This window comes from Peromyscus maniculatus, chromosome 10 (assembly GCF_049852395.1).
Source record: "Peromyscus maniculatus bairdii isolate BWxNUB_F1_BW_parent chromosome 10, HU_Pman_BW_mat_3.1, whole genome shotgun sequence".
NCBI lineage: Eukaryota > Metazoa > Chordata > Mammalia > Rodentia > Cricetidae > Peromyscus > Peromyscus maniculatus.
Window position 1 is genome coordinate 44,695,031 of NC_134861.1, and position 25,797 is coordinate 44,720,827.

General features: G+C 36.2%; 1 protein-coding gene across 2 annotated transcripts in view; it reads left to right on the forward strand.

The window, feature by feature from the left end:
* The window catches only part of Slit2 (slit guidance ligand 2), a 338,894-nt gene that overhangs the window by 181,558 nt on the left and 131,539 nt on the right, over window positions 1–25,797 (forward strand). For both annotated transcript variants that reach the window (XM_006976103.4, XM_006976104.4), the window contains exon 5: window positions 17,992–18,063. In XM_006976103.4, the coding sequence (XP_006976165.1) occupies window positions 17,992–18,063 (72 nt within the window). The remainder of the gene's footprint in view (window positions 1–17,991; window positions 18,064–25,797) is intronic.

Below are 25,797 nucleotides of genomic sequence, written 5' to 3' on the forward strand. Positions count from 1 at the left end.
CTTAGACACGGGTTAATTCCTTTGACCCTTCTTCCAAGACAGTTTTCAGATGGGAATTTTCACAGTGGTTTGCTCACTTAAGGCAGCCTTTCTCCCCAGGAGAGCAGTGGAAGCGGAAGCGAGGCTTTGCTAAATACAGGATGCGGTGATGAGCCTGTGTCGTCATTTTTCTGTGGTAGCCCTGACTGGCCCTACCCCGAATTTAGGAAAGAATCAAATGTGTGTGAGATTAGACAGCACTTCTTCAATGACGCTCACCTGCCCCGAATTCATTTCCACACAGAAACGGCAATGATTTCTGAGGAATTCCATTTTGTCTGTTAAGTGGCAAACAGGTACAGAATGCAGCAGCAAAGATAGGAGGAGTTTGAAAAATGTGTTTGAAATTGTCTCTGGAGCCGGGCGGTGGTGGCGCACGCCTTTAATCCCGGCACTCAGTAGGCAGGGGCAGGCGGATCTCTGTGAGTTCCAGCCGGCCTGGTCTACAAAGCGAGTTCCAGGAAAGGTGCAAAGCCACACAGAGAAACCCTATCTCAAAAGCCAAAAAGAAAGAAAGAAAGAAAGAAAGAAAGAAAGAAAGAAAGAAAGAAAGAAAGAAAGAAAGAAAGAAAGAAAGAAAGAAAGAAAGAAAGAAAGAAAGAAAGAAAGAAAGAAAGAAAGAAAGAGAGAGGAGAGAGAGAGAGAGAGAGAGAGAGAGACGAAAGAGAGAAAGAAAGAAAGAAAGAAAGAAAGAAAGAAAGAAAGAAAGAAAGGAAGGAAGGAAGGAAGGAAGGAAGGAAGGAAGGAAGGAAGGAAGGAAGGAAGGAAGGAAGGAAGGAAGGAAGGAAGAAAGGAAGGAAGGAAGGAAGGAAGAGAAATTGTCTCTGGATTTTCCAACATGACTGGAAGCCAAACAAAGCCAAAAAACTTTGGGGCGGGGGGTGGGGGGTGGGGGGTGGGGATAAGGTTTCTCTGTGTAGCTTTGCGCCTTTCCTGGAGCTTGCTCTGTAGACCAGGCTGGCCTCCATCTCACAAAGATCCGCCTGCCTCTGCCTCCCAAGTGCTGGGATTAAAGGCATACACCATCACAGCCAGGCCAAAAACTATTATTTAGAACCAAGCATCAAGTTATCTCTTTCCCTACCTTAAAAAGTAAGCCTGAAAGTTTTTAAAACCACAAAACTTTTCAATATCAAAATTGAAATTTAAGAGTAAATAAAAGGACATAAGCATCAATTGAAATAAATAACTGCATCAAAATGGTCTCTCTGCTTGTTTATTTGTTCAAATAAATAATTAAATTTCTGATACAGAATATTACACACGTAAACTCAAGACAAATATTTCATATTATACACCATATGCATAGAGAACAAATTGGCATCATTATTGAAATAGATGATGTTCAAAACGTCCAATCTAAGCCTAAATTTTTGTTGTAGCAAATGAAATAATGTGGAAATTATAAATTGTAGTTTTAGAGAAAGCTTATTATTAATGTTTTATCCAAACAAAGAAAGTATGCTATAGAACCTAGATACATGGAGAAGGTGAAAATAGTAGGAACTTCACAGAGTGGCAGGCTTCATGAATGCTTGCCTAATGGGTGCCTTGCATAGTAGTCAAATATTATTTGGAAGGGCACATTTTTGTACAATATCAATTAAATTTCCCTGTGAGTCACATATCACCCTTACAGTTCTGACTTCCATGAGTCTATTAATACCAATAAGTCATTAGGAGAAATTATGGCATCCAATAATTCCCCTTGTCACATGGAGGTGGATACCCAGGCAAGAGGCATTCAAACATCTGATGATGGGCAGGGGAGAAACTACTGCAGGTATAAAGATAAATGTAGAAACAATTTGCAAAAGAAGAAATTATGAATCTTTAGGACCTTTCACTCTTTGAGGGAGTGATGAGAAAGAAAGGAACAGGAGCTAATGTCTGAAGAATCCATAGGTTTTCCTTAATGGCACAATATTGCTGAATCTGAAGCAGAAAGAAGAATTGTTCAAAGGTAATGACTGTTTCCTAGGCTGGGGTGTTACCATATCTATCCACACAACCATATTTAGATTGTAGAAAGTATGTGGGTAGTCTCTTTTTTTTTTCCTTTAGCTTGTTATTAATTGTCATTTCAAATGACTTAAGTCAAGTTTATTAGCATTAAATATACTATATTTTATTTAAATCACCAATTCTATAGAACTGATAACTGTTTAAGCCTCCACCAAATATGAATTTTAGGAATAATGTTCATATTAAGACCAGTAAAATAAGATTAATTCAACTGTTTCTATAAGTACCTTCAGTATTTATTTGTATATTGAGTTGTGTGTTGAATTATAAAGATTTGTTGCTCTGAAGAAAATTAGAGTAATCCTTTTTCACTCTTAAAAGCAATTAAAAGCAGTTAAAGTGGCTGCCTTTTTAAATATAGTAACTGCTTATATTTTGAGATATTACTAATATATATATGCCCAGGGTCCAACAGAGAGCTAGGTGGACCTACTTGGCAACTTACTTTAGATTTGTGGTTACTATTTCTATTAATAAGAGAGTTGTCAATAGGAAATTTTTGAATATTTTCTTTAATCAGATTATTTAAAAATTAAAGAAAATATATTTTATACTATATAGAGAAAATGTTATTTTAAAATTTTTATTTTCTTTAATAGGAGAAAAAAATCAATGTTTCAAAGTACTAAGTAAAATAAAAATTACTGGAAAATTAAAGGTAGCTAATTTTAGAACCTGAAACAGGGAACACACAAGATGTTTATCCTAAAGTGTTGTGAATAGAAAAACACAGAATGTATTAAATGTTTAATATGTATGAGTTTGGTATTTGTTACATCATGTTAAAGTCAGAAAAGGCCTGTAGTAAGCATTAACACAAAAGGATGTGAAAATGTTCCTCTTCTTTTCCCTAACATGACCACTCCACATGCAGAAGGCTGTGTGCCTTTTATAAGAACTACTTGTCTGTACCATCACATCAGTGTATTCCCAGTGAAGGAAAGCTCTGATCCAATGACATATCTAATTTGAAATAGATAACATATATCAGTAGGGTTTATCTTTATTCTGACTTTAGCTGACATCTCCAAATTAGAATCTTAAAGATACTTGTTTATTAGCAGTATTTGGTTAAAGGGTGTGTGTGTGGCGGGGGGGGGGGGGTAAACCTAACATTTGCTTTGGAATTACTCTGTTTCCCCATATATAATGAAAGCAATGTTGTAGTAGTTGTCAGTTATGAGCTAGTCAGTTCTCATTTTTGAACCCATGTTTTAGGGGATGGGGGTTATCCTGAGTTATGGAATTAAATGAGGAAACCTGATATTTATACCAAAACAATGTCTTTATAGAAAGGTAGCGATATCCAAATTCATCCACAATTAAAGAATAGGGACCTTAAAACATGAGTTTGTGGGTGTGTATATGTATAAACAGTCTTCAAAACTGTCCTAAAGTGATTCATATTTCTCCCATATTTAAGCCACCCAGAAGCCTAGGGCATAAGCTACTTCTGACCTCCTAGTTCTGCTCTGGTGCATTCTAGCATCTCTGCAAATCTCCTGGAATTGTTCTATTGTCAACTGCTGTCATTCAGTCCCACTTACTGATGGGATGAGTATGGCTTGTCTCTGCCGGGTAGAAACAGAATGCATTTCTCCCAAACTTAAAGTGGTCATTTCTTTGAATTAACCCACTGATATTTACAAAACCATCCAGGCAATCCTGACCCTCTTACTTTTACAGATGGCTTCCTCGTGCTCTTCATGCTACTGAAAGAAACCATACGGGTCTGAAAAGGACATAGGTAATTGTGCTAAGCTTTATATAGTCTTCAGAAGTCATAGGAAATGAAAACTCTCAAACCTTGGAATTAAATGCCCTAGTGTTATGAACATACATGGCAGATGTTCCTTAGAAGTGCTTTATCAATAGATATATCTCACAAAGGTGCACTGACACAGGAGCTGCATTCAAATGTGAGTCTTCAATCTGCTGGGTTTAATTATCTATACAGAATGGCTAAGTATAGCTGTGCATAGATCATTTTGCACATGCTACCTTTGTAGCAAATTGATTTAAGTGCCTTTTTGGAGTAGTTGTTGGGCTGAATTGATTCAGTGGGCAGGAGAGTGGCTTACACTGCAGAATTGTGCCTGAGTTTCTTCTGGCATCCAGATAGAGTTTTAACCAAATGGAAGGGTTGGTGCTATAGCAGTTCAGTTTTCCATCAGCTTAAGCTGGGAAATGCTATGACGTCCATTATTAAAAGAGCTTCAATAAAATATGATGGGTTAGAATGCTTATTGACAACTGGCACCAGAACAAGCCATCTCAGTGGCATTCTAGATGCAAAGTAAACTTTGTCTCACTGAAATGGCTTCATATGGTCTTAGTAGAACCGGGGAGGCTTTCTAACTTTCTGTCACAATTAAAGATACCACACACAGGGAAAAGGTGTGAGCTGGGTTTTAAATGTACATGTTTGAGATATTTGGTGTATCTTCTGAATGTCTCTTCCATTTTTACACACCATTACCAGATGTACCTTGAATCTCTTGAGGTTTCAATGACTGTGGAAAGGCTTTGGGGACTTGGTGCTTTTCCTGTTTCCTCCACAAGCATTCTGTGTTAGAAATACCTTGCCTGCTTCTGAAGGTTGTACCTATTATATATTTAATGTTTTCTAAAACTAGAGCAATGCCTCAGAGGTGAAACAGCCCCTACTGATTACATAAAAGCATAAAGGGTATAGTTTTATAACATCAGCACTGATGCTTCTTTCTCAAGTGCACATTGTTCCTGTTATATCCTTTACATCTATCATTCTTTATTTTGAGCTCTTTTTTCCCCTTTTATTGTATCTCTCTTTGCCATCTTTTCTCTTTTCCTCTGAACTGCTATACAATCCCTGCTACATCTTTGTTTTCCCATGTGGAATTTAATGTGGTTTTCATCCTTCCTCAGAAGTGTGGTGGTTCTGTACTGTGAAACCCCCTCTATCTCCTGCATCCAAACCTTCATCAGGACAGAACAGGCAGTGGAATTGCCATCTGACCACCTCCATGTAAGAAGCCACCATGGCAGTTAACCAAATTTAGAGCCAGAAGTTGTCATTCATATTTAACTAAGATAGATGTGGACAACTGTCTCTTCTATGTAATCCCGAAACCACAGTATCATAAAAATATAACTTTGGTTCCCTGGAAATGTATGCCAGCTTTCTCCTACTGACAACATTCCCTAGCATCTGGTTTCTCCCTAAGGAAAGGGGAAATAGATGAGATCTCCATGAGTAAACTGCGAGTGAGGGGTGGCAATGGAGGGTAGGAGATGGGGGGTGAGAACATAAGGGAATGGGATGGTTGAACTGAAGCAGGGACAGAGTGGGAGAGCAAGGAACGAAATACCGCGATAGAGGGAGACATCGTGGAGTTTCTGAACTCTTAATGCTTCTTTGTAGTTCCAAAACTGTACATGATGAATTTAAATTTCCTGAACTTAAATGTTCCAATATAACTCAGAGCGTTCTGAAATTGTTTGTAAGTATTTATTGATAAGGGCAGTGATATAATTCCCAAGTACTATATTTAAAAATAAAGGGAAGTATTTTCTGCTTGATTCTAAATTGTACTGGGAAGGATAGAATTGGTGTGCTAAATTGTACTTGAATGTTATTATATCTACCCCCAATACTGCTCATTGCTATGTTTTTCCATTTTAAAATGATAATATGCAACTATTCATATTGTTACCTCTACTGGATGATATCAATATATACAAGGCCCTTTGCTGAGTATTTCACGCAATATCACAATAGCTATATGAAATATGCTATAAATATTAGTTTCAAATTGTCATTTGAAGAAGTGAATATTTAGTAAGTTTAAAAAGTAAAAATAATTTGCTGAAGGTCATAGAGGTATTAGCCCATCTGATAAAACTCTTCAGCAGATATGAAGACAAAATCCAGACCATCGTTTTATCCCACTGTGAACAAACAGAAACATGCAAAGTTACCCTTAGCTCCAACAAGCAAGCCTAGCCTGAACCTGACAGTTGGCTGGGTACTGAGCACCCTGTCCCGTATTGCACACAATCTATTTAGATCCTGACTTTAGGAACTCAGTGCTTTGTTCATGACCATTTCATAGATGAGAGGGTAGAAGTTTTATGTTATTGTTGTTGTTTTTGCTTATTTGTTTGTTTGTTTCATTTTTTTTTTTTTTTTTGGTTTTTCGAGACAGGGTTTCTCTTATGTAGCTTTGCGCCTTTCCTGGAACTCACTTGGTAGCCCAGGCTGGCCTCGAACTCACAGAGATCCGCCTGTCTCTGCCTCCCGAGTGCTGGGATTAAAGGCGTGCGCCACCACCGCCCGGCTGTTTGTTTCATTTTTATCTAAAGGTTTTTTTTTTTTTTTTTCATAAAATATATTTTACTAATATTCTTTCCCCTTCCAAATCCTCCCTCACTTCCCTCACCATCTGTCTTACTCACATCCATTCTTTCTCAAATATTAAAAAGGAAAACAATAACAACTATAAAAAAGAGAAAACAGATTTCTAAACAAACAGAAAACTAAAATAAGACAAAAAGAATACCAAAACAAAATATAAAAAGTACACACACACACACACACACACACACACACACACACACACACACTAAGAAAGGGGGGGATAAAAGGAAAGAAAGGAGGGAAAGAAGAAAGATGAATGAAACATGGAATCTATTTTGTTTTGGCAAACTACTCGTATGCATCGGTTCTGCCTTGCGTGATATCCCATTGGAGAAAACTGACTTTCCCTTTCCCAGGAGATGTCACTTACAAATAGCCTTTTGTTTCAAGGCAAGGATTTGTGTCTACCTCTCCTCCTCAGTGCTAGGATAGTAAATGTTTTGAACCTCTGGAGACTTGTGCATGAGGTCAACAGTCCTGTTCTGTCTGAAAGGCAGATGAAATGATGCACTGATCTATGTATATAGCAATATATTATTAGGAGTCATTTTGTTTCTATATTTCATCCTTTAGTAGATAATAATAGTATTCTTTCCCACTAGGCCCAAGACATATACAATGTCAATAACTTTAGCTGTTTCATATATGGGTTCCATCTCATAGAGTGGGCCCTCTATTCAAAAGTGGTTGGTTACTTGTGGGAGGCCAGTTTCCACTTTTTCACAGAGTACTCTTGAAGAGAGAAGGATAAGAAATATTTAGATAGAAAGATAATGTGCAGAAGACAAACAGAACCACAGGACAGCTTCAGAAGTACCTGGATCAATATCTACCAGCCCCTTCTGTCGTTTTAAAAGGGCTTTTTATAGGAATGCCAAGAGGTGGGGCAAAGAACTCCCCCAAACATAACCAAGTACAGATCCTTTCAAACACTTAGTAACCATGCACGTGGTTAAGCTATCCCCTGCTGGGTAAAGATAAGATCTCCACTAGGAAACGTCTGTGGGCCCCTGCAGTTACTCTCATATCGTTTGTGCCATTATTACACCTGTATATCTTTCAAGCAAGTCTGTTTTAGCTGGGTGAAACTGATGATAAAGTTTCTTCTCTGGTAGCTTTCAAAGTGCCTTATAGCACTATGAGCAGTAGTCACTAGGAGTGAAGTCTCTTTTTGCACACCAGTTCACTTTCACCATTTTTAATGCTACATAAGTTGTGTCTTTTGCAACAGGGCTGTGCCATCAGCTCATGGAGAATAACCAACAGCCTTGCCAATAGCCTCTATGATGTTTGGAGGTGTCTATGTGAGCCCTTTGGCCAACAGCTCAACAGGATTTAACTGATATAACTGAAGATTTACTTTTTGGTATAAAATGTCTAATAAATCATTGTCTCCACCATTATAAGTTTGCTCCATTTAGATTCCTTTCATATATGTATGTCTATTTGGAAACTTCTACAGTAGAACATTTCCACATGGTTTTTCAAAAGGCCTTTAGTGTTAGTTGTCCATCTCTATATTCCCATCTACATCATACCCTCCCATTTCCTGCCCCTGCCCTCCCATTTTCCTCCCTACTTGGATGGAAATCAAAGTTTAAAGAGGCTGTATTGTTTCTCAAAGTGAATAGGAAAGAGGGAAGAATTTATATGGGAAGAGTCTATATATGGATTTCAATCTATGGTTTGGGTGGCATGACTCATGGTATGTGATGCATTCTCTCCTGTATTTTAAGAAAGAAATGAGTCCTACATACCTGCTGTATAGAACTAGACAACATAAAAAAATGCAATATATTTTACCTTTCATACATGAGATTTCCTTCTACTCCCTTTACAAACAGTACCTCTGTAGAAAATTCTAAACCAAAAAAGCAAACATTGATTGAGGCTACTCATTTTGAAATTCCAAACTCCTCTTGTAAGAATCCGTTTCCCTGTGACCTTTGGGATAATCTGTGTATGCCCATTTATTCTGTGCCTGAGACTGATATCTATTGGACTAATGCAAACATTGCATATTATCTGAAGCTTTTACAGCTTCTTTTACAGCTGTATTTCTTTTACAGCTCTGAGTGACTTGAACTCCATATATATGATAACAATTCCTTTCCATGACAGATATGATTTTATTAGATATGTTAACAAAGGAATCTTCCTTGAGTAAACAATATATTTAGAAATTAGGAATTTGCACCATGATGATATTTACAGGTTGGAATATTTATTTCCCAACAAGAGTTATATTTTTTGCCTTCCCAAAGCTAAAATCTGGGTAAATATGCATCTATCATTACTCAGTTTTTTCCAGAGTAGTTTGAGCAATTACAGATTTATGATAGTCCTAGTCAGTCTCTAAGAGAGGTTAAACTGTGGAGGAAAATAAAATTACCAGTAATTAAATTTACAGGCAGCTTTGCCATCTAAAATAAATTTATTACTTCATAGTGAAATATATTTAGAACACTTTCACATAAAGTGAATCCATTTTTACATGATATAGGTATTATACATTGCCTTTTCAATTTATATAATTAAAATGATATCATTGGACTCCGAGGTTAATGGGATATTCTACTGAGAACCATACGTTGTGGGCAATAAAATGCAGCAAGCACTGCAGTGTTAGCTGTTTCCTGAAGAGCTGATGCAGTAAGTCAGCACCTCTGGACCACGCTGTCCCTTTGAAAATCCTCAGACAGACTGAGCACAAGAAAGGAATAATGCCAAAAGTTACCTCTATTTAAAAAAAAAAAAACTGAAATGATATCTAAAGAATGCTTAGAATGAATACATTGGAAAATTCTTTTCATCTTACCCCACTGTTCCTCCCCTCCAGAGTATGCTACATTTGAGTGAGGCTTCTAAAAGTATCATGGCTGCAATCCCAGCCACGGGTGCTTGGGGAAATTTGTTTTCATGAATTAAAGCTAGCCTTTATTATATGGTAATTCCATTAGTATTTGGACTTTGAAGTGCTATTCTGTCCCCGCAAAACAAAATGGAGGTTAACAAGATGCCTCAATGGACGAGGGTGATTGCTGTGCAAGCCAGCTGATCTGGGGAAGAGTCTTGAGACCCAGATGGCGGAAATCATGAACCCACTCCCATAAATTGTCCTCTGGCTTACACATGCCTGCAGTGGCACATGTCAACCGCACATGTACATATACTCAACAGTAAATCAATTTAAAAACAAATAAAAAGGAATGTAATTAAGGATATAAATGGTCAGCCAAATTTTACAATTTTTTTTTTCTTTTCAGGATAAAGGATGGAAATGTAGGGACTAACGACTCCGTTGTCTAGAGCAATTGATACTCCTCTTGTCATAGGACCAGAGACACGCACACACATGTGCACACACGAACACAAATAACGAAAAGAATCTACAATAAATGAATGGAATTTTCTTATGATTTCACACTCTACAAGCACACACACACACACATACATACACACACGCATGCACATGCACACACATATTTCCATTCATTTATACTATACATAGTAAAAATATACTATATGTATTTTTGTGTGTAATTTTTGATGTGTAAATAATATCTAAATAACATTGCTGAATTCTACTTAAGTTTTTTTTTTTGGTTGAGGACCATTTTTTATGCCATGTTTTGCTGTTTTATATATGAAGCCTTAATTCAAGTTGTATTTGAGTGAACACAAATCTGTTGAAGAACTTTTAAAGATATCTAAGAGAAGGAGAAATAGTCTTCCGGAGGAAAGGGCCTATCAGTATCAATTGGTTATCCAATAACAAAGGTCATCCCTGAAAACATACATACAAGTAACATTATATAGAGTCATCAGGTTGCATTGAGGAATATGCATGTGCGCACAAGTGCAAGGACACACACACACACACACACACACACACACACACACACACACTACATTTCTTTACATATGTATGTCATGATGAAAATCCCTTCATTCTTCCTGTGTGTATGTGTGTGTAAAGTGCACTCCCTGACCCTAGTTCTGAGAGAATTAAAGTATTTTAATGTGCATTGTCTGTGAGTGAAACTTCTTATAGCTTAGGCTGAGTAAAAGCAGTGAAGACAATTTTTCATTTATAATACAAAGTACTTGTACTGATGTAATCATTTTAATTCAGTATCATCTTGTTGATGATCTCATTAAAGATGTTTGAATCATGATAAGAATATCTTCCCCATATGTTAAGGGACAAAAGACCAAGTACATTTTAATTTTATTTTGGAAGAGTAGAAAATGACATATTTATTTGGTTTCCTCTACAGAAGATATCAAGTAGCTTTTAAATAAGGAATCTACTTGAGAACGTAAATGCCAGTGAGTGTGATACTAGTTTTTGCTCACTTTTTATAGAAAGTGTCAAGTGAGCCAGCAATTGTAATATGACAGATTTTAGTTACATATTATTATAAGGAACCTGATTGCAAATGAAGAGGCCTATGCCAGCATTAGGCCAGGTCAGAGAAAAAGTTTGTAAGAGAAGAAGAATAACCAATGAAGCACAGCATGGGAGCCTTCTAGCAGAGGGAAATCCTCACAGAGCACTAGAAGAGAAAATGAATGAAAACTGGTTCCTTGTATATCCTAGGGATGTAGATATAAACTTAAAATCCACAGCAAATGTTTTTAACTAAAATATACCATCCTAAATCTGCCAAAAAGCATGAAAGTGTGCTTTCATTATTATTATTTTGAGACATTTTAGGTGTTTTTCTCCATCAGTACTCTGATTGCTAAAGGATCACTCCCCCTCTATGAACAACGATAATCTGAACTTTCTGAGAGTAATCATGGTAGGAATTAAGAGCCCACATGCTAGAGGACTAACATTTTAGGTCACCAGCACAGAGGCCAACCTTAAGACTTACAAGTGTCTTCACATGTGGAGACTGGGTGGGGAACTTGACATGTTTACATTTAATATTTAGAATTAATCCTTTTTCATGGGAATCATGATACAACAGGGTTCAGTGGATTTCTTTGTGGACGTAAATCAGGAATCGAAGTACTTTAATACCTTAACCAATATCATGTAGTCATGTAGTTTCTAAACAGTAGAGCCATGATTTCTGTGAGAAACCTGCCTGAGGATACTGCATTTTATAACTTCCCTAAAACTCAGATATTTTCAGACCACTGGGGATCTGCAAGTGCCCAAATGTGGCAAGAAAACAGGGTTATTCTATAAGCATGGGTCACCATGTCAGTTCCTCTTCTCTAAGAAGCACACAAGAAGTGCATTTTGTCTTTGTCTTAGGCACTAATTTTAATCTCCTATACTTGACGGCTCTGGGAGATAATTTTGTAGAGAAAGAGTAGAAAGTTTTTATACTTTGAATGTTTCATTATTTAAAGTTGATATCATGGCCGTAAGAATTTTATGGTAGTAAAAATGTTTTTAAAGTGGTCTGTTGGAGCTGAAGAGATGAGTCAGTGTTTAAGAGTGGATAGAGCCCTTCTAGGGAACCGGAGATCAGTTCTCAGGACTCACAACAAGCAGCTCACGACTGCTTGTAACTTCAGTTCCAGGGACTTCTAGCCTCTAAAGGAACTGGGACTCAAATGCACATACTCAAACACATACATATAATTAAAACAAACAAAAATAAATCTTAAAAAAGAGTGGCCTCTAAAATTTTGCATGTGGATGGTAGTAATTTTGCACAGCCATGATAGTGTATTAAATCCCAGTTAACTATACTCTTAAATATTATAAATTTCAAGTATATAAATTGTAGGTATATGTTAATAACCACTAAGTGGCCTTTCTTATCTTATGTTCCTTTGTCCAGAATATGATATACATATTTGACTTTACTTAATGGTTTCACTCACTTTTGTTTTCCTGTTGATATTTATGCCTCTGAATATATGCATATATACAAATACCATACATATAATCCCAAATTAACAAGACCCTTAGAGACACTATTTGCTAAATATATTTCAGTAGGATGCTAACATGGGTTCCAAGGGCCTTGGTCATAATAGTTAGCTGGCACATTTATGAAGACAGATGTTTGGATCTCTATGCTACAGATTCTATCTAATATAATTGGCTTAAAGCTCAGGGTGTGGGTTTTTGTTTGTTTGTTTGGTTGGTTTTTTGAGACAAGATTTCTCTGTGTAGCTTTGTGCCTTTCATGGAACTCACTCTGTATTCCAGGCTGGCCTTGAACTCACTGGCCTCTGCCTACCAAGTGCTGGGATTAAAGGCGCATGCCACCACTGCCCAGCGGGGTCTGGGTTTTTATTGTTATTGCTGCTTGTTTGTTTCATTTTTAAGAGAAGCACCATAGTGAATTCTTTTGAATGGTCCTTGGTCCACACCTTGAAACCACTGTTCAAGGCACTAAAGAATAATGCCAGACAATATCTGACTACTAGGGACACCTCTTTGGGGGTGGGGATTAACTGAGTCAAGTACAAATCGGGTCTCTACTGAAATCCAGCAAAATGACTACAGGTTAGTTGTATAGACTTTGTAAACCTCAGTTTACCCGGGATTACATCCTGATGAGTTTATAGACATAATTAAGTATACCCAAAGTATTGACTAGCTGTGAACGGTGTTGATGTTAGTATTGACAATTACTCATTTAATACATCCTGAGGAATATACTTTTTCACACTTAGATATCAGGAGACTCTCACAAATATCACCAAGAGAGTGTAAAATCCTATGATACTTGATTAAGAGTAAGAATCACTAGCACCAATATGTGTCAGAAATTAGAAGAAAAAAGACCTGTATGATTCACATGCTCACTGGAGTATTGTTTGCTGTGTATTCCAAGTTGCTGGAGAGTCAAAGCACAAGTAAAGGCTAAAGGGTGAGTTAAAGGCACAAGCTTGGTGTGTCAAGGATTGAGACACGCATAGAGGCACAGCAGGAATACTCTGAACTAAATCATCACCTGAAGTTGCTAAGAAACCCCGAAGAGGCCAATCTATCTGGAAAGGAGTAGGGGAGAGTGAAAAGAGACATCAAAAGCACGTGGCAAATAATCTCTTTGGTGAGACTTATATATCTTTGTGATGCTTTGAGCGTTTCTTTGTACTGGATCGAGATACTTTGGAGTTTGTATCTAAGAAGGAGAAATCCTAGGAAGGCAGAGGTAGCAGCCATAATTTATTTAGCTACAGGCTATTAAGCTAGTCTGTACCAGAGGAGGTCAGGATAACAGATTCTGGAAAAACTTTGAGCTCGGTGAAGGTTTGGTAATAGTTTGGCATGGCATATATAACATACCCAAAGGTCTGAGCCTCTGTGAGGATAGTGCCCCCTTAACTGAGATCAGAAGGACGTCAGGGGGATGTAGTTTAATGTAATTTCATTTTTTGATATAACAATTATTTAGGGTTAGGGGTGTCTTAAAATTGGTCATGAATCAAAACAAGGAGAGGAGTTTGAATCATTTAAAAAATGGGGATGGCTGGCCATCCACTGATGTCTTAATGGTGGTCAGGAGAGTAGGGGAGGAGGAAGGGGGGCTTGAAGGCAGGCACTGCAGGCGTGTTTGGGGTAGGACTGAACATCGTGGAAGGATGGGGTTGAAATGAGAAATCCAGGGTTTTGTGATTGGCCATGTGACTCCCTTTTGGGGTGTACTTCTTTAGGGGTCTTTTCAATAATGCACATGCAAAGCATGTAAGGTTCGACCTGCTGGAATCATATTACCCTCCCCTCATGGAGACTGGATTCTGCAGAGAATAGTCTTGGCAGCTCTTTGCACCTCACAGTCAATTTCAGGAAAATGAATCACCTTGTCTTTCAAAAATGTCAGTATTTTCAGAACTAAAAAGATGACTCCGAAATTAGGAATACTGGCTGCTCTTACAGAGGACTCAGGTTTGGTTCCCAGCACCCACACAGCGGCTCACAACCACCCGTGACCCCTGTTTTATGGACCCATCCTCCTCTTCTGGCCTCTCTGGGCAGCAGGGATGCCTATGGTGCACATGTATAGGTGAAAGCAAGTCATTAATACACTTAGAATTGAAAAGAAGTCAATTTCAGTATTTCTAAAATTTTCCAAGAAATTTCACATCAGGACTGAGGACTTTAGTAATCTCCAAACTGATTGATCACCTTGTCTCAATTCCCCAGGGCCTGGCATAGCAGTAGCACACTTGTCTTTCTTGGTTTACAGTTTTGTCACCATGCTGCCCAGAAAATTCACGAGATTTGAAATTCTGCTGAGATGATAGTCACCTTAGTTGACATCAAATACTTTCCAGTTGGAACCACCTTCAAATTCTATAGCCTAATGTTCTCCTCTAAATAATACCTCGTGCACTGGACACTAGCTGAATCTTGGAGACACTGCCTGGCACGTCTCTCCCCATTATCCCTGCCCGCTTTGAAATTCAATTTCCAGATTAATCTTCCTAAAAATCAAGTCCAATCAAGTCATTTATCTGCACTCAAACAGATTTTTACACTCTATTGCCTGGTGATATAATTACAGATTTCCTCCCGTGGTAGCTCCATCCTACTCACTCAGTAGTTCTGACTCACCGTGCTTGTTCTACACACCTCATAGAGCAATAGACTGCAACTAGGGATGCCTCCCTGTGCCTTCCTTGATCTTCAAGGAATAGAGCAAATACAATAAGGTCAAATAGCTGGTTTCTAAGGAGAATAATGGCAGTATGTGTGCAACCAACACTTCTATGGCACTTTCATATGTAGCTATTACATATACCTCATCTTCTTTACTTGATTTTTAAATTTTCTGGAAACAGGACAGTAACTTCACTCAATTCATTAACCGCTAACACACTACCTGAAAATCCACATATAGTGAATAGCAAGTGAATAAACTTGACTGAAAACCACACTTAGTTATATGTAAGAAATATGAACTATTGCTAATATGTAGTCTAATTCATCACTGTACCAATGACATAAGGCAAAGCCTTGGATGAGTTAAGGAAGCCTTTCCTAAGTTCATAAATGCAGGAAGAGCACATTCAAAGCAGATTTAGTAATCACTGTTAGACGTTCACAAGTCTGGGCTCAGTGTTTATCTGCATGTCTTATGTGTTTAACAATTAGTTTTATCATGTAGTACTGATAATATTTTCAAAGCATCCCTCCTACAAAATTCGCCTCTCCTACAAAACTGAAATAATACCTGCTTTATAAGATGGTTATGGTGATTAGAGCATGGGATGATGCATTCCTTTTGAAGCATCAACTATTGCTTATGTCAGGTTCTTTCTTTCCAGGTGAACAAGGCCCATTCTTCACCAGGAACCTGGGATCTATAATTAAAGCTGCCTGACAGAGTGGACAGGGTACTCATGCTTAGATTCCATTCCGTGCTCAGGAACTATCTATCCAGGGGAACAGCTACACTCAGCCATCAACCTTAGGGGAATATCGAGCTTTGAGCCACTTAGTCATTCATAGGCTTAGGGAAAAGAAAGATTGGTGACTATTAGCTAAAGGAAGCTATTCTATGATCTAGGAATCTGTCATGAGTAATCAATAAAAGTGAGGAGTGAGGTTCCTCCTAAACTACAGAGTGTCACAGCTATGTTTATTTGAACCACCTAAGGCTTTACCATTCCCATCCCTCTGAAGGTAGTCAAGTCTTACCGAAGGGCTGGAACTGCGGCAGAACCAAGATTAACAGAGAAGGAATGGGCCCTTGTTATAGGGATTAGAAGGCTACAGAGGCTAGAGAAAACTCAAGAACTGGAGTAAATATTTTTGCCATCATTGCTTAAATGCTCTCAGAAGTATTCCTTGCTTGAGAAGTGGAAAGGGGAATGATTAGAAAAAGTGAATCAGGCAGGGGCAGCAGGATAAAAACAACCATTTTCAGCAAGCATGATAGGTTTCGTATTTCCTTGAATTCCATCTGTTTTTCCTCCTCATCACTTGCTACTTTGTGGTTTTTCTTCCTCAGAAATATCTCTGTTCTGTGCCCTCCTCTGAACAAGTCTTCTGCCATCAAGACTTTAAGAATATATATTGCTAAATAATCTAAACTTGATGTCATTTTGAAAGGACGGAAAGAAGCCCGTCCAAATCAATGGCAAGGGGGAGAAATCAGCTTTTTAAGGAAATGGAATGTTATTGCTCTTAAGGATGTACTGAAATGATTGAAAGCAACAATAAACTACATTGCTTCAGGATGTGCTTCCTGCATAAGCACAGATGAGTAAATTTACTCTTTGAAGTCAAATATGAGATTTTTCTTGTTTTCCTTTTCCTTCTTCATCTTTGTATTTTTTGCTGAAGACTTTCTATCATGAAGTAACTAACATTTCTCTCTTTACATATTGCTTAGCAAACATTTTTCTGTTGAACATTAAGCATATTGAGATATAAACTCAAATCTCATTTGTCTAAAACTCGGCAATAATGAGGTCAGGACCACATACTAAATCTCTGTATCAGCCAGTTGTGTCCTCTTCTCTCTGGTGTGGCTATAAGCATGTAAATTATGAGCTCTGCTCACAAGCAGCTTTGAGAGGGGGAGCTTGGATCAACCTGCTCACTGTGTATCCACCCGGTGGAAAACGGCTGAGCTCGTCATCTGCTGTGTATCCGTGGTCAGTAGCTTCACCTTTCTTCGTGAGAATGGGTTACCTTAGAATTTGAAGAGCGTCATTGGTATTTTAATAGTTTGCCTGATATTTCAACTTCTTGCTGTATATTCATGTGAATAAAACCTAGAAGACAATTTTCCATTTCCAGGGGCACATCATTTTTTGTATGTATTTGTACTTTGTGTGATAAGGCTAGTAATACTATCTGAGCTCTGAGAATTGTCTTAGAATTGACTCTGAACTCTTGGAAGGAAAAATAATGATCTATTTTTACAATGAGTGTTTTTTTTTTCTCTCAAACTCTTCATCTCAACTGAGAGTGCTTTTTCCCCCTTGATTAAAATGTATTTCTTAATTAAATTAAGATGTAAATATAGACTCTCTATGTTTGTGATTATAATAGATTTAGGGGAGGCTTCAAATCAGCCTACTATTAATATTCCATGAAGAAACTTTACTTTATTGTTGGATGAGTGCTTTCAGGTTCCCTTTTTAATAATACTGAAGTTGCTGTGGAAGCTTAACTATGTGGTCTGAGTATCATCATCCTTTTCTAGGAAGCTAAGTTACAACAGTGATTTTGAGCCAATGTTAAGTTCTAAAGCTTCAAAGTCTCCTGAAATTTATTTATGAAAAATCTACTACTTGTCTCAATGAAATATTTTATATTTTATTTTGCAAAATTATGTCAATTTTAAATAAAAATGCCATATTTTATGATAGAATATAGATTAAAGAAAAAAAAAACAAAATACATATTCCAAACTTTAACGTACATGAGAATTGCAAATTATTTGTATAGTTACTTGCTTTGTATTAAACTGTTTTGTCCCTTTCTGTGGGGAGGGTGTTTTGGTGGAGTAATCTTTTCTATTACTTATCACTTCGATTAAACTAAGCGAAAATATGTTTTTATAACATATCTTCCTTTCTTTTGTTGTTTTTAGTGATCTCAGTGAAAATCAAATTCAAGCAATTCCAAGGAAAGCTTTCCGTGGGGCAGTTGACATTAAAAATTTGTGAGTATATAATACACCTTAATTTATAGTTCCTTATAATCATCTGGTTTTTTGTTGTTGTTTTTTTTGTTTGTTTGTTTTGTTTTGTTTTGTTTTGGTCAGGTTTACATTACTTAAATTAACAGAAAAGTAAATACTGATGTAACTTTCTTCTTATTTTTAAGATCTTTCAGTAGCAACATAAAATTTTGCTGTTTGTAAAGATGTTTGGCAACTCGAATCATTATAAAATTAATTCAAAATACTTTGATTAGTGCTTTACAATTTTCAGGAAAATGAAATGGTATGATCATGTGTTTTTCTCACCTTTTCCCGAGTTCGCTCTTGCTCTCTTTGCAGTTTCTGTCAGGGTATACAGAAAGTGCAGCATATAAACAGTTTTATTTTCCTTTGGAAATAGATAATATATTCCAGCTAAAGATAAAGATGGCTTAGAGCTGCAGCTTTTTTCTGGAGTTTTTAGATGTTAGAAGTGTAAAAATGATAAATTCACCTTTTCCATTTACGTGTATTTTTTTTCACATCTTTTCCCTCATATCTTTGGAGGACTATATGAATAACCAACCTTAATAAGAAGAAAAAAGAAAAGGAAAAACATTTTTTTTATTTTTCTTGATAAATCTTTAATCTAGTTTCTTACACAGTGTTTAAGTGCCCATAGCTCTTAAGCTACCAGTGAGATATAACTTTTCAATGGTAAACCTATTATTGTCAATATATATCTTTATCAATTTCAAAATACCACTAGTCCTTTAAAATGACTTTTCAATTTACTTCACATGTTGGGGGCTAAAATGTTTTCCTTAGCTATTGCAATCCCTTGGAATGTAGGAGTGAAGAGCCCCTGTGTGCCAAGATTAACTCTTACAATCCAATATTTCTTAGCTAGTCATAAACAGGGCAGGCCATTTTTCAAGAATTAACTTATATTCAGAATTCTTCATGGGAGACTTCAGTACCATTTTTCTCTAGTAGTGAAAGTGAGACAGATGTTGTCCCTTGTCAAAGAAGACAAGTGTTGATAAAGCCATGGATTTGGCCTTTACCTCTCCACAGTAGAAATGTGTTTTTCTTGATCCGGAATCTGTGCTTTCTGAGTGCACGAGTAATGGCAGAAAAGTACAGCTTTGTGGTTATAAATAGACAAAGCCATTAACATCGTGACTGCGGTGATTTTTTACGTGCACTTAGACAAAAAGGATTTCTTCTGCTTTCTTTCTATCTTTACTAGCTGGGACTTTAAGAACACTTAAGCCGGCCTGCTAACATAGGGGATCCAATCTGTCTCAGTGTATTATTTGTGAATATGCTATTACTTAAGAATTCCTTGGGTTGTACCCACTCAAGTTGCAATGGCTACAACTGGCCACCCTGCAGAATATCACTTGTAACCTCACAACGGTACTATCATTAAGCACTTAATGCAAGTGCATTTAACTATTCTTCAGATAGTCAAAGAATTTAAGTCAGCTGATTGTCTTTTCCTATGTGTAAGTCTCTATTTAGGAATACTGATCCATCACAAGGGATTTTTTTAAAACATGTTTTCTTCATTTAACTAGAAGACAAATTCAGAAATCAAGTGGAAAGTGAGAGAGAAGGGCAGCTGCCATGTGAAACGGGCATTTTAAACCTCCCCCACATACACTCACGAGTCTCCTCAAATTCAAAGATTGTTACATATGCTGTACAGTGAGGTTAGGATTACAGCCTGAGACAGTTTTCCAATATTTTAGATTTGCACACATAAGCAATCATCCAATTCCTCTTGACCCTTCATATTTAATTCCATAAAATGAATAACAGATTTTGGGGTTTGTTGTGGTTATTAGGCAAATGAGATATGAAAGACTGTTTAAACCAGTAAGTTGCTCTGAAACTATAGCATTATGTTTCATTATAAATTATTCAGTGAATAACTTATAAAAGTTTTCCATGAATAAATGGCTTACAAAGGAGACAGGCTAGTAGAATATGAGATTAGATTAGAATTTAGTTAATAGATTATTTTAATATATATATGATTATTTTATTTTGAGTCAATTAGACATGGAATTTCAAATTGAAAAGAAGAAAATATACATGAAAACATTAAATGAACATACAACAAACAATGACTTATAAATAGGAGGTTGCATATTATAGGAATTGAGGAAGGAACAACTTAAAGAATAAGTTGTCAGAGAGCTCTGGAAGAAAATTCAGGAAAGAATGTAGGGAGAAATTTAAGTTATTATCTTATATTATGTGTTGGTGAATAGTAGGTAGGAGTAAATTGAGAAAAAACTTGGTATCAAAACCAAAATGAAATGCACTTTCGGTTTGTGTATTTTGTGTGTGCAAGAGATGAAATGTGATTTTCTTTTTTTAATGAAGTAAAACAATGATGAGACACAAGGGATGCACATGTGGGAGGTGCTGACTGACAGCATCCACATAGAGTAAGCTTTGGAAACATGTTTCCATGGAGGAAAGGAAGCGTAAGAGACAGTATAGACCTGAATGGTAACACTAAATATAATACAAAGAAAACAAACAAACAAACAAAAAACCCACAAAACCTCCCATTCTCGTCATCTTCCATGAACTCTTAGAAAAGGAAAGAGGGCAAGATTGAACTTTGTAATGTGTAAGACTGTTTAATTGGTTTAAATAGCTAAAAGAGACTTCAGAGTTAAAAGATATTTCAAACCGTATTTTCAAAAATCATTCTCATTTCATGGGTCAGGTAAGCAATATATCTTCTATTTTTTAAGTATAAAATTCAATTTACATTATTATTAAACTACTAGTAACAGCCATCAATGAATCAGAAGCATACCATTGATGGTGATATTAGTACTCACGGGGACAGAAGAGAACAGTATTTTGTCATCTTTATTGTGCCTGTGTGTTCACTCCTAAGCTGCTTGTCTTTCATGGTGTCCCAATCACAGCTGCACAATTATCCACAGGTTACAAGCGAAAAAGGAGCTAGGACAGCACGCCTAAGTGCAGAGCAGAGCCAAGACCCCGCATCCGGGAAAGCTCTCTACAGTAGCACCCTGCCCTAGTCTAGCAAAATTTTCAGATCTGCCGCTTCCGAGCCTGATGCAAAGCAGTTCCCATTGCTACAAGATTTCTGGTGACAGCACTTGGTTTACTCTTGAGGTCTGGCTAAACTTGCCCTGGGCAGCATCCTGACAATATAAAATTCATGCTGTGGAAATGTTGCAAATTACTACATTTTATTTCCTTTCCTCCAGGCAAGCCCTACTTAAACTATCTCAGACAGATGAACGTTCATCTTGGTCTTAAGCATCTCCGGGGAGAACTAACAGTAACTTTTTTGCTGTCTTTCTTTATTTCATAGCTGGATTAAAATACTGTTTGTATTTCATTCTATAACCTCTTTCTACCCAGGACCGCACCCATGTCAGCCACAACTTGAATCAATTTCTTAACATTTTCAACAGCCAGATATTAGGAAAACAAAATTGTGTTACAATATCAACAAAATAATTGCATTTCTAACTGCTTCCAGCAGCAGTATTTGTGAGATTTTCATATGTGGTGTTAAAGTCACAAACTATGAACTATTGATACCCTGTTATTACCAAAGGATGATTCTTCATAAAGGTAACCAATGCTTACAGAAGTTTTTCTTAGAGTCTTCATATATCTATATATCTATATCTATATATCTATATCTATATATATCTATATCTATATATCTATATCTATATATATATATATATATATATAATTAACAGATTAATGCTGAAGTGGTGAAGCTTTGTGGCCTCTTAATCAAATCTTAAAAGAAAACCTTGCAGCATATATTGTATTTTTTTTCAAGCACCTGCTTAGGTATTTCCATTTAAGCTCAGACCTCTTAGAGAATATTCATATTTAGTCTGGTCTTAATTTTGAAACTTGTCAGTTTTCTTTTGCAGCATGTGCTTTATGAGTACAGATGTGTCTTGAGCATCCTCTATTTTATAAGGAAAAAAAATCCCCGATTCTATTTGCCCTGAAACTTAAGAAGAACGAAGTATCAAAACAAAAACTTAGGAATAAAACAAGTTGTAATCATTCTTATCACAAAACTCATATTAGTTGCTTTACTCGCTTTATGGGTATGGGAATAAATATTGAAAATAATTGAATGCCTGTAAGAACTAATTTAGGTACTGTGTAAAGGAGACTGCACATCTGCTTCTTTCTTCCTCTTTTCTGTTATTTATCTTCAAGATGTACTCTGCGATTGTCATCCTACATTCTCCCATCTATATTTTCTTCCTGTTTGCTTGTGCCTTTCCAATTCCAATTACCCCACAGCTATGAATTTTATGAATTTTATTCTCTTTTTCTAAGAAAAAAATAATCATTGTTGCCAAATAACAGCTTTCCTTGGGGGAAAATGAGCTATTTTTATAGGCAACGAAAAAAATATTAATAAAATTTCATGTGCATTAATCTATAGACAAATGTATAATTTACAGAATGATTCAGCATGGTTTTCTTAAAGGAATTTATAGTATCATTTAGATAATAAATATGCATGACCATGACATTTTGGGGAAAAACAACCCAATCTGTGATGCATTGTTTATTAACAATAAGGAAATTTGACAAACAAGAAAGAGAATTAATCTGTTGTTGCAAATCCACATACATTATTTAGGAATTGTATTATTTACTGGATTGCAGTCACATTTCTTTTTTATGTCCTATTTTGTGTTATTTAATTTTATTCTTTCCAATCAATCCACTTCAACCCATGAAATGGAACTGTATTCAACTTTATGTGAGATACATAGGGAGCCTAACACATTTCATAGATTGTACCTTTATCTGGTTTGAATTTATTTTCTGATGTCTGTTCATCGTTCTTTACATAATCCATGCTGATACATGATCAAGAGTTTGCCACATACTATAGAACAAATGCATAACCCTAAAAGGGAAAAATGTGTGAGTTCCCCTTTAGTGCAAGAGATTCTGTTACCTCTGTCATAAGTCCTAATTACAAAATGTCCTTTTAGTCAGCTAGCAAGGTGACTTTGTTTCTAATTTTTCTTAAAAATTAAATCCTTTCACTATCAAATGAAAACTAGTGCTTAGATCCAGCTCTCTCCTAGTGGCTTTTTGTAGGCCTGAAGCTAGAAATACTTTGAAACCATTTCTCCATTCATGGGAATGGTCTTTCTTATTCTTATGTAAAAAATTCAAAGGAATTCAATAGAACCTTCGAAGCTACCTGAAGTTATAGCGGTTAAAGCAAATGATAGCAAGCGATGAGTTTCATGAGAGTCATACCTCAGATGCATGATGCCTAAAGTCCTGAATGACACACACAGAATATGAAATCTGTTGGTGAAAAAGAGAGGGGTGGAGCCAGGGGACAGGATGGGCAGGTGCCACTCTTAGAACTTGGGTACTGTCCATGGTCCTGCAGTCTTGGTCTTTTTACCTCTCACTCCCAAAGCATCAGAATACTGACTGTCCCAACAACTGTGGTTAGGTAACCAACCATCAAAACTCTTTCCATTTTTGCATATCTTGGTCCCCACTGTGCATGAAGCAACTTTTCTTCAATAATGTATTTTCTTCCATGACTGTGTAATACATGCAGTGTATCTTCAAAAATGCCTTGAATACAGAACAAAATAAAGCAAACAAAATACAGGAAAAGATGATTGATTTTGAACACAAATTTACCAACCCATAAAACAAAATCTAATATGGATAGCATGGTTGTCTTGTTGTTCAATGAAATAGAACATTCCTTCAGATTTCTTATGTCTCCACTGTGGGTGAGCATACTTTGTTACCTATGAACTATACAATAGCCTCCTAATTGATTTTGACCTCCAGGCTATAGTCTTATTAGATAATTTTAACAAAGATACTAGATACTAGATATTTTTCCATGATTTACTGATTTCACCTCCTGATGACCAGGTTCAAAATCTTCTTATTTAATCTCATGTTGTATTTGTTAAAGATACTAAAACAAAACTATATGAACAAAGCAGAAAATAGCTCTAATTCTGAAGTCTACAAGAATATGGAGTTTTCAGAGTGTTATAATATCTGGTCAATGTAGACATTATGACTAGTTATGATGTTCTGCCTGTGACAAAGACTTCCTGTCTTGAACTGTGCTTCAGCACAGAAGCTCTATACTCAAACCCAAATAATCCTAGCCCTAAAAACAATCTCCTAACATTGTAGTGACTCTACTCACAGTTTTGTTTTCATGGAGCTGTTCTTTTATCTATAGGTAAAATTTTCATTTCTAACTTGAGTCAACTCTTCTCTTTCTATATTATCTAGCTAGCTAGCTAGCTTTATCTCTCTGTATGTGTAAGGTATGAACACTTTGGTATGATATAGGGCTGGAAATTTAATCCAGGGATTAATGATCGCTAGGCAAGCATTCTTCTGCTAAGCCACATACTAGATATTTAAAGAGATATTTATTTTTCTACACTAATTTAATTCCCTCCACCTATAGTTGTCACAACATTTTCTGAGTTTTACACTGCTTTGAATCATGCCCATCCATTTATCTAAAAATTTGCCTGAAACAGAGAAGCATTGTAAATTTGCTTCCTCAACTTTTGGATACTGTGCAGGGACTTAGGGAATATATCGGTCTCAATTACAATCAAAGATAAACACTATTTGCTACTTACTGTATATAAGTTCTCAGACTTTTGAGTCTTATTATTTGATCTGTGCATTTGAGATGCTGGCAATATTTACCTTCTCAATTTACTATGAAGGATAATGAGATTGCATACAATCAATATGTAACATGCAGTGTGTTCAATAAATGTAAGTATTTATTATAATCAGTCTTAGTTTCATACAACTTTGGTTAGTTTTCCTAGAAATGACGGGAACCAAATATCCTTATACTTGTGTTTCCTCTATTTCCTGTTACAATTTTTTTTTTTAATCCGTAGGCTATCCTTTTCTTTTCCTCTACTCAAATAGCAAATGCTTGTATGTTTGTAGTAAAGAGTATTCTAGCAAATGCATGTATGTGTGTAATACAGATTACTCTAGTGAAATCTGAGGTTACTTGTTATTGAAATACAGAAAGCATTGCCTGAAAGACTGTAAAAGAATGTAATCTAAGATAGTGCAAATTCTTGAAATTCTTAGAATAGATTCTCACATAAGCATGAAATGCCCCCAAAGCAGGCTGCTGCTGGTGAGCTCATTCTGAGAGATGTATGTTGTTTAAATAACAGTTGGCATGGGATTTGCATATGTACAATTTTATATGACTTGAATTTTACCCTTACAAAAGATACTATACCCATATTAAAAGACTTTCCTCTCTTTTTTTCCTGTAATTCACTTTTAAAAAATCCAGTTTCTTTACATTGTAAAATACTCTTTTATTGATTCTGACCACTTTGATTTGTTTTAAATTGTGTAAAAGTTTAGAGTCTTTTGTTTTATAGCAGCAATGTAAATAACACACCATTTCTAACACATGAAATTAAAAATATAACAAAAGTGTGGCATTGTCATATAAACTTCATTGAGAAATTGGTACATCGTGCCTGGAACACACATAATTATGGATTTTAATGTTCTGTGATATTTCACAGTTAACTGTATTTTAAATATTCTAATTCCTATGAAAGAGAACCAATTAATAATTGAATATTATTTCTTGGATGCTAAAGAAAAATACATGTTTGCTGTGGATAGAGATGCAATCATCTAAAT